The sequence below is a fragment of the Amphiprion ocellaris genome, chromosome 14 (genome assembly GCF_022539595.1).
Source record: "Amphiprion ocellaris isolate individual 3 ecotype Okinawa chromosome 14, ASM2253959v1, whole genome shotgun sequence".
Classification (NCBI taxonomy): domain Eukaryota; kingdom Metazoa; phylum Chordata; class Actinopteri; family Pomacentridae; genus Amphiprion; species Amphiprion ocellaris.
In genome coordinates, this window is record NC_072779.1 from 5,519,553 (window position 1) to 5,532,094 (window position 12,542).

Genomic DNA, 12,542 nt, shown 5'->3' on the forward strand with positions numbered 1-12,542 from the left:
GCGGTAAAGATTGTGGTTTTAGTGACTGAATATGAACCTCCTTTATGACTACACAACCAGGTGACTGCTGGCTTTCTGCAGCGATGCAATATGCATATGCACTTTATTTTGTAAAGTGGTAAAAGATCAAGAAAAACACTGCTTTATTTCTACTAGATATTCCTGATTCCATGTGTACTTAAATGCTTCACTGGGTTTCTGAACCCTCAAGACAGAGAAAATATCCATGTGGCATGATGGGTGGAAATTCATGGAGGTGTTTCTCTTACAGTAACTGTGATAGCTGGATCCAAAGTGACTAAAAGTGAAACTGAACATTTTTCCCTCAGCCGAACAGCAGACTCTTTCACAGCGAAAACACGAAGTTTGCTTTTCAAAAAACTTAACTCTTCAGGCTGCAGTTGCTCTAATAGATAAATATGAGAGCAGGGACAGCAAAAGAGGCATAATTTAGGTTTGGGAGTGAATGGATTCTGCAGTGCATGTAAATGTAGTGTCTGCTTTAACTTGATTACTGTTTATATGAAGAGGTTTCTTGTAAATCTCAGATTAGATGGTCTTATCTGTATGCTGTGTGTGTGTGTCTGCTTCAACCCTCCTGTTATCTTCATTTATAATATTGTTTCCTTGCCTGAAAAAAATCCAAAAATTCAGCAAAAAAAATTCCAAAATTTTTGAAAATTTGCAAAACCTTTAGGAAGAAAATTCCAATAATTCCTTAAAAGTTTCCCTTAAAAGTTTTATTTAAAAAAAAAAAATCCCCCCAAATTTGGCGAGAAAATTCTTGTAAATATTTTTTTTTTAATTAGTAAAAATCTTCCAAAACCCCCCCCAAAATACCTAAAGTGATTACATATGTATCAGTAAAATTTCTAATATTTTCTTTCAGAACATTAAAAAAAAAAATCAACCAAAATCCAGCGAATTTCGCTGGATTTTGGTTGATTTTTTTGTGAATGTTCTTAAGAAACATTTTTTTTAGCATTACTTTTTTCCACCAAAAAATGTTCAAAAATTTCCCAAAAATATTGCAAATGTGGACATCAGAAGCTTCAATGTGAAAATATATTTTTTCCCCACATTTTCAAACTTTAAAACAGGTCAATTTGACCCGCAAGACGACACGAGGGTTAATAAACTAGTAGAAGATGCAACACATACACCCCTGGCTATAAAATGCATATATGACGTCCTCAGAGTTGGAAAACGAAACTCCAGGAACAAAAGGAAATGGGAGGATTAAGGCTTTCACTCCCACTCTTTTCCCCACCCACACACCACATTATTGACGCCCACATTCAGTGTCAATCCTCCTACAGAGATCCTTCCTCTGCCCCCGCACACATCCTGAAACTCATAAACACACAACTATCTCATTCCTGTGGTCCCATATCTCGGTTCAGCCCATTTACCTCGATCAGTCTCTCAAACATGTGAGCCAGTGGCAGGAAGGAAATGAGGCAATCATCCTGGTTGGGGAAAATGACTTTCTGCAGGACACAGAGGAGGGAAAAGAAAATCAGATGACTTTAAAATGATCTTACAACACAGCAATTTAATAAGCAGGGGTTGGAAAACAAAATAAAGACAGATCCCTTCATTAAACAAAAAGCGGGGGATTGGTATGAAAGACTTCCAGAGAAAAGAGGGCAACTCACGTCTGTTACTTTGAGGAAGCCTGAGAAATCCGCCACCACGTTGCCATGGGTCAGCATGACTCCTTTTGGGTTTCCTGTGTAAGCAGACAGAGAAAAAAACATGCAGCAACATCACACAAGCGAAACTCGCCTCACCTGCCCGAGGAGTATAAAGTAAATTGAGGGCGAGTCCAAAGGAATGATATGGAAAAACACACCTTGCTCAGCAGAAAATCATCTACATTTGTATTTATCGTAGAAACCCAAGAACGATTTGTATTAACAAAGGAGCTTTTGTTGCATTTTTGGCTGTAAAAGTGTACAACATCACGTGTAGCATGTATCAGGTATCAAAATCAGAAGTGATGCCAAATACTGAAAGCAGTGGCACAAGCTACTGATTAATGAGTCTGTATATTAGATATAAATGTGTTTTTTTTCTCTTAAGAAGTCCAAATGACAGGCCTTCAACATGAATCATCTTGTTAAACCTTTATCATAGTGGCTCAGTGATTACATCATCTTTTAGAAGACATGAGGAAAATCTTAGAATAATTCAATAATGCAGTTACTTCTGTTTAAAAAATGTGAGACTGTAAAAGTTTCTAAATTCACACTAGATTGCTGAAAACAGTTTTTAAAATCACTGTTATTTTGTGCTCAGGCTATAAAGTCAGTAAATAATCCAAACTCAATCACGACTCAACAACGAATAGAAGTAGAGAATTGTGAAATGATATAAAGACAATCTTTTTTATGCTTCACAAAGAGGGATACAGCAAGAGAACCATTGCTAGTCAGTTTGGAAACAGCAAAACAGCCGCCCATTACAACCTTAAAAAGAGAAGGCAATAAGAAATAAATGAAGAGAGAAAACGGTGGTCACAGTGGTCTAATAATTATCTCCAGAATTGTATATATGTGGTCATCATGCCATTATTATTATTATTATTATTATTATTATTATTATTATTATTATTATTATTATTATTATTATTATTATTATTATTATTATTATTATTATTATTATTATTATTATTATTATTACTATTATTATTACTATTATTATTAATATTATTATTATCAGATGTTTGTATGTATGTATGTATATATGTAAGTATTTTCTAATCTTCATCTGCAACCACTATTTTAAAAGTGTAACATATTACATATTACTTTTGGTTATACTGTGTATGCAGTGTTAAAATGCCCTTATTATTACTGCTATTACTATTAGTAGTAGTAGTACTGTTATTATTATTTATTTTTATTCAAAATCCTCTTATTTATTTATTTGTTTATTTATGTATTTGTTTTTCTAATCTTCATCTGCAACCACTATTTTAAATGTGTGACATAGTAAGTTTCAGGTACACCATATATGCAGTGTAAAAATGCCCTTATCTATCTGTCTGTCTGTCTGTCTGTCTGTCTGTCTGTCTGTCTGTCTGTCTGTCTGTCTGTCTGTCTGTCTGTCTGTCTGTCTGTCTGTCTGTCTGTCTGTCTGTCTGTCTATCTATCCATCCATCCATCCATCATCTATCCATCTATCTGTTTTTCCAAGCTTCATCTGAAACCACTATTTTAAATGTATTAGCCATTAACTTTAGAGCATATTGTTCTCTCTTTTTTTTAGTTATTCTGCCCACAAAATCTACAAACATATAATTCAAAAAATACTTAAATTTCCAGATGTTGTCATTGTTACTTCAAGCGGAAAACTAGGATGGAACAGTGGAAAGATATGTCACAAAAAATCACTTTCCCCAGAGGAAAAAAAAATCCTTGCATCAGAGTTCTTGTGTGTTGGGCATTTCCTATAACACACAAAAACGACTTTTTTTTGTTAGTGTTGTCATTCCTGCTCAACCCCCTATTTTTACACACTGTGGTTGAACTGAAGCAACGGCTCTTCTTTAATAAAACGTTCCTCTTTCCGAGATGTCATCTGACCTCTGCAGCTGTGAGCAATCTTGGAGGCTCAGGACTGAATGCATGTCGCAACAAGGACGGAGGGAATTCTCGAGAAACACAGAGCCAGTTGAGGAACTTGAAGCCTCATGTTGGAGAGGCTGCTGCATGTCTCCATCACTGCCAGCGGATGGCAGCGTTTTCAACAGACCCTGAATGTGGGAAGAGCTGCGGCTGTGTGTCCTCACATGACCTGTTTTTTATTCCCTGTCCGTCTGCCGTTTTCCACAGTGGTTGCTGCTGTGCTATGAGCTCCTGAAAAAGCAGCAGACAGGAAAACACAGCCGTCTGACATGACAGGACACGCTGGGGAATCCAGAGTGGACATTTATGTAATGAAGCAAGAGTAAATGACTGCCGCGCTATCAGATCATTCTGCTTGATAAGAAGGAATTTCATTTACAGTAAATTCTTGCCCTCATTTCTCCTCGTAAAGTGGAGTGTTCAAATAAACACATCGTCAATCACTGCAATTAGAGCGTGGCTAATGTGAATTTTAAAGTGGCATTCTTTTGTTGTGTGCTTTAAATCAAAATTCACCACACAGAAATGACCCTATACTGTATTTCCGACTGATCTTTAATTCATTATCAATATCTTTCTTAGGAATCTCCTGCAAATCCTCCTGTTAAACAATAAACTTTAAGTTTAACCCTCTGAATCTGGTGTTCATTTATTTTTACTCTTTGTGAGCTCTTTTAGCACTGCAATAAAGTCCTGCACCTCTATTAAAACAGCACAACCATGGCTAGAAGTAGAGAGAACTCAATAATGTATTTTGTGCAGTATGATGCAGTTACAATAGCTTAGATTGTTGAAAAAGAAAAACATAAAGTGTAATTTCTCTGATTACTCCATCTATCCATCCATCCATCCATCCTTGAGCTATTCCTGAGCAGTTTTTACGGTGTGGTGTGTGGTGCTACTGGGGAAGGTGGCTGACATTGGGGATCAAAGAAACATCCACATATAATGCAGGTACCCAAAGTTTCCCAGCAGAACATTGCATTGTAATAAAATCAGCAATCACTTCACCTGTCAGTGGTTTCAATATTGTCACTGATTGGTGTCCTGTAAATACTCAAACTACAGGGAGAACAGATTGTTTTTCAAAGTTCAATTATGAGTCCCACAATAGTCAGTGAACTTACTTCTAGAAAAATATGTAAGTGCAATATAAGTATTAAATAAGTATAAAATATAGTTTGGATTGATGTCAGTAAGGGAGACGATATTAAAGTTGGGGTTAGGGGCACTAGGAAGCAGGTTTTAATCCAATTTAGGCTTTTTTGCCTAGCATTTCTTGTCATTTCTTTATTTATATTAAAATATGAATGATGACAGTCCATTTCCTGTAAAATCACAGAGATACTGGCAGCATTGCTGGCAGCTGGCCGCATCCCCTGCGTCCCAGAATGACTGGCATGTGACTCTGCAGCACCGAACACAAATCATGCATGACATTCATGCAAATCGCACAACAATTACCTGTGGTTCCACTGGTGAAACACACAATGGACAGGTCATCTGGTGCTGGTGGCTGCGGAGAAAAAAATAATTGCATCGGTCAGAGGACGCGTCATGAGATGGACTTCTACTTCTTGCAGCTTCCTCAATAGCACGGAATTGAATGTTTGTATATGTTGAGCTGTATGTGCAGTACCTTTCTCTGTCATCACACTAATAGCAGTTTGTGTAGTGTTAATGAGCATTTACACTGTCATCAAGTCACTTTCGTCACAATACATTCAGTGTAGTTACTATTTCAAGTCAATGCTTGAATGCTCAACAGCCAGAGGGTTGGGGCTGATATGTAGCTACTAATTATGACATAAATCACTTGACAGACTCTAAATAATTTCAGCTGCATGTGCTGTTCAATCAATCGAATCTGTATTTATCCCAAACAGAAAGAATTCATCTTCATTTATCATAAAAAACAGCAATCTACAGCAATGTGAACCCCAAAAACATTATTTTCTATCAAGGGAGTTTGCGACCTGCCATCTTTCTTTTCACTCAAATCCTGGAAAATCATTCAATGGATGGACTATTTTGGTTAAAAGAGTCTTGGAGGATTTTAGAGGCAGAACTATTGACTGTACATTGTAGAAAGAGCTCATATGGTATAAATATGATTGCTGTTTTGGAAGTTTACCGTGTTCAACAAGGCCCTAACAACAGCTGTGCAGTGATTTCAGTTGAAGTAGCAAAACTGTGTTACTACAACTTCTGCATTCATCATATACTGCACATTTTTTGCAGTTTCTTTTCCAAAAGAAAAAAAAAAAGAAGCTGTAAAAACACATTTTCTGAGTGTTACAAACCCCCAGAATTTGCCCCATTCATCCAATAACATTTGAAACATCTTGACAAGCCAATTGATTGATGTGCTGAACCATCACTGCTAGCATGGTTAAAATTGTTTTACAGTACATCCAACATAGAGCAGAATTTGAAATTGGTTGTACTTACTTTAGGTTTTCTGTAGTGCTCTCTGCCCAGAGCCTGCAAAAGACAACATAAAATAAATATTACTAGTAATCTTTGGCATGCATAAAACACTTTAAAATGATATTATCAGAAATAACTTTAGCATGATTTCCCATTTTCTATTGAAAATGTAATATAAAATACTAAACGTTTTGCTGAAAAGTGCGTCTATCAGTGAATTTTCTATACCAAGGACACCATATTGCAGATGAGTCTTTGCAATTCTCATCACTTGGCAACCAAAAGCCAAACACTTATGCAATGTAAACACATCTTAAAACTCAGCATCATTTTCTGTAACTCATTTCTTTTAAATGCCGGGCACATGGTAAACCAGACGAGCCAGCTGTTTGTGATGTTGGCACAGTTGAAAGACTTCCATAGAGGTTGATCATTACAGAAACATGATAGTTACGTGCAAATGAGACTCAGCTACTTTTCTCCTGTTTGTATGGGCGTCCTGCTACTTGTGTTTTCATTGTGCTAAACTGATGATTTTTGCAAATTCAAAATGCTTTTTGCATACTTGCACACGTTGTCTTTATTTCACGAAAGCAAGCAAGAAAGCATTTCACTTAAATTACCCTTGAAGAGCAACTCTCTGATTTCACATTCCTGTTTTTTGGGATTAAGCCAAGACGCATTATCAGGAAGAGCAGTGAAATTACTCTAAATACACGCCTACTACACAAAGGCGAAACAACAAACGGCAGTCAATTTAACTGCATTAAGTGTTGTCCGTCTTCATTTTTGTGTCTGTTGTGCGGCACATTTTTTAGATTCTGTGGCATCAGAGAGAAGCAGATAAACATCTTACTCATCCTTTATGCACGCCCATGGTCATGTCTAAAAATCAGATTGTTTTGTCTAGCTACAGATTCCATTTGTGCAAACTCTTGACCCCTACCAAACTATAAAAGTGTATCATCGCGGCAGCCATTACTGCATGAACAGTCCAGTTAAATGCAGCTGCACTGACAGTCAAAGTACAGACGTTTAGGTTAATTGCTAATCTGAATAATAGTATGTCTGTCGTCCACAAGGTCGGTGTGAAAGTTCTGTGCAATAAAGTATCCACAATTTTTGCCAACATCAGCTGGGTCAATATATAATTGCGGGACTTTTTGTAACATAGTTGACAGGTATCATAGTTCACATTTTTTGCTGTTTTCAGACCTAAAATCAACCTATAACATTTTCTATGACCAAACACCACATGGCATTTTTACAGAAAGATTCTTCTAAATATTATATACACAACTGAGGTAAAATTGAAAGTTATTTATTAAGATATTGTAGTAAACCTGTTGATGTGATACATCTACTCTTAACTCACACACTACTTTATATTAAATAACTCAGAAAGCCTTGGAGTCTGGCCAGTCTTTTCTTCAGGAGGAAATGACATCATGTGGAGCAGGTCATGTGATCTGGAATTAACACACTTCCTTGAGAGGTGTTTTTGTAATGAGTAACTTAGCTGAAAGTGGTTTCTGATAGATACAATTTGTTGTTTTTCATATAAAATTTGATATATTGCCAAAAAAGAAATATCTGTCATGATTATCTCAACTAAATAAAAAGAACACAAAAAAAACTTCTGATTAAGCTCAATTTATTATTGCTGAGCTAATTAGAAAGTGGTTGTTATTAAATTTGGATGATTATTTAGTTGACATTTGAGTGATATCCAGTCATTTTTTATTAATAAATGATTGTTTCCATAATAAATAATCATGGAATTTGTAAAGACATGATCATAATAAACATAAAAAACATTAGTGTTTTTTTTTTTAACTTTTAATAAAAATGTATGCAAGATATATCCCATGGACTTCAAAAGTCTCTCAATTATTTATTGACCCAGCTGTATTAGAAGACAAATTATGTTTGCATTTAGATTGAGTTAAGAAACAGCAAATCTTGAAGATATACCTGGTTAGGTTGCTGGGATGGAAAATAGCACCAGCATATGTGGGGTAAGAGGACTACAGCAAATATTACTCATTTAAGTGCAATTACAGTGCTGTTGACTGCCTTCCAGGAGTAATTCAGACCATTGTTTTGTTGCCTCTGTAAATGAGCAGCCCAGCTGTGACCACTTTACAAATGCATACACAGTATTGTTTGCATCGCTCGGACTGAGCTAAGTTCCCAACCAAACTCGTCATGATTTGCTTTTCCTGTGTGTCTTACCTCGACTTCCTGCATGGCCTGCACATGGACGCCACAGCTCTTGCCATGCTCCACGAGGGCAGAGTCGAAGGCGTCCATCAGGATGATTCTTCGCAGGCCGGGGGTCTCCTTCCGCTCCACGTTCTCCAAAAGCACCTGAGCTTTCTCTAGTTTGTCGCAGATGACTGTGGAGATGTCAGCTGAAGAGAAACAAGCACACAAGAGCCCACGCACCCTTGTGTGAATATCGGCAAAAAAACATAAGGAACGAAAAAGGAACAAAACAAATGCGGAGTGGGAATTCAGGTGAAAGCTTGTCAGATTTCTGATTCATAAGGGAACTGACAGAGAATTTAAGATGTCAAAATCATTCAGATGATCTTTTTAATCCACTCTTGTGTTCAATTCAAAGATTCATTCAGTCCATTTCCTGCTCTGACATTTTTCACTATATTCAGTTCAGTAATAAGTTCAGTCCATTTCATTTTCCAACACTTGCATTCAGTTTTGTATAAGTTTATAAAGTTAATTGCCCAGCTCTGACTATTTCTATGACTGTTATAACCTGGCTGTCTAGGGTAACCGGATGACAACAAAACAAAGCAAAACCAACACTGTGACGGGCTGGAATTTATTCTGAAAGGGGTATATTCACAATAAAATAAAAAAACGAGGGGGTTAAACACAAATGGATGCTACTGAAGAAAAGAACAAAACTTTACCGAAAGCGAATTTTACCCAGAAGTTGATATTAATTTACTAGAAGAAAATAAAAGATGATTACTACAAAAAACTCTTAACCAAAATACAGTGCAGTAGCACCCCTGACTGAACTAACAATGAATTCAACAAGTATTTCTAAAAACGCCCAAAGAACCACTAACTAGCATTTTAGTCCCCCACAAGCACACTGAGCACAAACACTGATGTTCACCAACGCTAACTGGGCAGCTCAATTCCTCCCCATGCCGGCATGAATGGTTCAATTCAAAGATTTATTCCGTTGAATTCCTGCTCTGACATTTTCCACTATATTTAGTTCGGTGATAAGTTCAATCCATTTCATTTTCCAACATTTGCATTCAGTTCTGTATAAGTTTATAAGGTTAATAGTCCAGCTCTGATTATTTGTATGACTATTTCAGTTTTCTAAACACATTTTAATCCACAAAGCAACACTGTGCATCTACATGAAAAAGATGCTCTCAGTCACCAGTGAGGGGAGCTCCACTGCTGAAAGCTACTGCCTGAGTTAGTCACACGGATGCAAACACACACACGTACATAGCTCTAACTGTAAGTGTAATTCAGATATTTAGCTACAGGCTTTGTGGTTTATTCCTTTCAGAAGCTGTGAACTGTGTATTCTCTTTGCATGGCTGCCAGCTTGCATTGGTTTGAGTAGTTTTACTTTGTGTGTTCTTACCGGTGTTAATGATGAACCGTATGGCGTCTGCACCTAGTGTGTCATAAAGAGGAACCACCACCATGGAGTAGGTGTAGCAGGCTAGCTCAGAGATGATCCACTGCAATCACACACAAGTTCAGCGGTTAGAGTTCATTCTTGTTTTTGCTGTCTTAATTCACATTTTTAGACCATGCATATGTTGATATTTCTGCTTCTCAAGAGCCCATTGAGTAAAAACATCTTGCTAACATATCTGTATGGTGTTTTTTATATGCTGGACAACAAAGCTGATCCTGAGCATTTTCACCTTGAAACTGCAGCGCACTAAGGGCTCAGTCTGAAAAATACAGATTCAGACATCTTTAGTTCCATATTTCACAAACTTAAACAACCAGTGTGGTCAGCTTACAAGGTGGGGCTTTACATCTCATTATTCCTCTACAGTTTCCAGTTCAAACATGCAAGACTTCAGCATTACAACTTGCTATCATGCAGAATAAAGGAATTTTACAGTGTTTGAGTAGAGTTGTAGGTGAGCTGGTGTGCTTGAGCTGCAACTAGTGGGGAGGGGTGTGTGGAGAGAGAGGTAGGGACTTCATAGATCCGTATGTGTAGAGCTACATCTAAATCATTTTAAGGCAGGAAGGGATTATATTTAAGCGGAAAAAAATCGTAAATACGAGAAGTGGTGAGTTTTTAGGGTTTAAATCAATGCCTGGAGAGTCAATGTATATTTACTGTTGAAGAGAGAAAAAACAGCAGTAGGAGCAGACCCCAATGTGTAAAACATATCTGTTAGTGTTTGGAGCCGACCTATAAAATGGTTTACATGTACTTTTCATTGCCAATCTGTGTGAAACAGTGAAGCAGAGAACCCGAGAGAAACCGAGTCAAACAAGCAAAAAGCGGTGGAGAATCAACACAAAATGTGAAGAGACAAACATTGAGACAAAGAGTGGCAGTCACCTCGGGTCTGTTCTGAGCAAACACTCCTATGAACTGGTTGGGGTTGGGCTGGCAGCCCTGGTGCAGAAGGCCTGAACCCAGATGCTCCGCCCGGGCTGTCACCTATGGAGTGGAAAGATGGAATAGATGATCGGACCGGGTGGACAAAACCAAACAAATGCTGAGAAAATACTTTAAAAATGCCCTATTTGAACAGTGCATAGTGTTTCTCTTCGTTCCACTGTTTCATAGCTGTAGGTCACACAAATTATCAAATTTTTCACCGGTCCTGACGTGTGTGCAAATTTTCATGCGTTTTTGAGTAATTTTAGGCCTTCAAATTTGAGATAGTTTTGTCAGGCAAAAACTAATGGAAAAACCCACGGGTTTCAACATGATCTTCACATCATTTGGTGCTCGGACCCTAAAAATGGGTCTCCCATGCTTGTGTTGGTTATATATATGGAGTTCCATTTTTCACCAGCTATAAAACCCAACACTCTACAGTTTTAATTTCTGGAGAAATGCATCACATTCTGCGTAAACTGCTGAATTGCCACAATCCCATTTCTCAAGTTACCGTGATTCCAAATATATCAGAGAAAACATGATTCACGTTGCTGTGTTTGAACAGCTAAGAAAGTTGCACAATAGCTCTCACACGTTCCACATTTCAGTGGAACTCTTGCGTCTTTTTTTCCACCCTGGATCAGTCAGTTATCATAAAAGGCGGCGTCTCGCTAAATGAAACTATAAACACGTCCAGATCTGTCTGGCTGATCTAAGAATTATAGTGGAATGAAAAAAACAACAAATCATCCTCCCACGATTCACTTGTAAAATAACATGACGTCACAGATAAATGTTGAAGGTGGCGTAATCCTCATATTGTCTACTGTAGCTTATTACATCCCTTGTCTAAATAAAATTTCCCTCTAACCACCACCTCCGCTCCAGTGACTTTCCAAAATATGTCAGGTTCCCTCCTATACAGATAGATTTGTCTCAACCTGAAACTGCTTCGAGGGATTTTGGAATTTTTTTTTTTTTTTTTTGGCTTCTCCAGGAACTGAATGACAGATTTCTTCCATACAATATTCGGAAGTGACAGTATTGGAAGATGGAACTTTGACAACTATGTATGTGCCAGTAAGGACACACTGAGCTGTATGTTACCCGAGGGAGTGCATCCAGTATATGCAAGCAGTAAACTGACCACAAGATTCCAAGAGACACCCGTGTTCCTACTTTCTGTCTACATCTAGCCCTATATTCAGCACAAACTCAGTATTCTTGACTGTGTGCCTCTTTATTCTATTTTCTCTGGTGTCTTTCTTTCAGTATCACAGGACTCACTGGGTAAATTATCAAGGAAGACATTCGTTTTTCCATCACATAACATTAAAAATTAGTTAAAATGCACATATAACTGTGAAAAGACTCCCTTCTGCCTATGCAGCATGTTGTCATATATATATATATTTATTAGTCTTTTATTGAAAGATTATTAACATTTAATTTAATTTAATTGTTTCATTACATTCGTGTGTTAAAACGAACGTGTGTTAGGTTATTCAATAAAAACCTCCTTTCCAGAAAAATTTGCACATATTTTTGCATAATTACTGTATGCTTGTGTCACCAGGACAGGATTTTAGGTTTTCTGGATATATAAAAAAACTGAAAAAAAACATGGTTTTACTGTCCTCTGCCATTAAACCACCTTGTGTTTCAGCTCTTTCTTACTTTGTCATGTTTCTGTTTTTAACATTGTTGTCATGCATCTAAGTAAAATGTATATTTTTGTAAATTCTCTTGCTTCAAATTGTACCTTCAGGGACATTCTTTTAAGCCAAACCGAATAAAAGTCTTATTTAGAAGAAGCAGCTTTAGCAAAGTCAACAACAGCATCT

The 12,542-nt window shown here is 37.2% G+C and overlaps 1 protein-coding gene across 2 annotated transcripts in view; it reads right to left on the reverse strand.

The window, feature by feature from the left end:
* Positions 1-12,542, reverse strand: part of acsl6 (acyl-CoA synthetase long chain family member 6) — a 43,383-nt gene that overhangs the window by 10,469 nt on the left and 20,372 nt on the right. For both annotated transcript variants that reach the window (XM_023262971.3, XM_035944881.2), the window contains exons 5-11: positions 10,651-10,752; positions 9,703-9,802; positions 8,298-8,476; positions 6,084-6,116; positions 5,097-5,148; positions 1,659-1,732; positions 1,413-1,490 (exon numbers count right to left, since the gene is read on the reverse strand). In XM_023262971.3, coding sequence (XP_023118739.1) covers positions 1,413-1,490; positions 1,659-1,732; positions 5,097-5,148; positions 6,084-6,116; positions 8,298-8,476; positions 9,703-9,802; positions 10,651-10,752 — 618 coding nt within the window. The remainder of the gene's footprint in view (positions 1-1,412; positions 1,491-1,658; positions 1,733-5,096; positions 5,149-6,083; positions 6,117-8,297; positions 8,477-9,702; positions 9,803-10,650; positions 10,753-12,542) is intronic.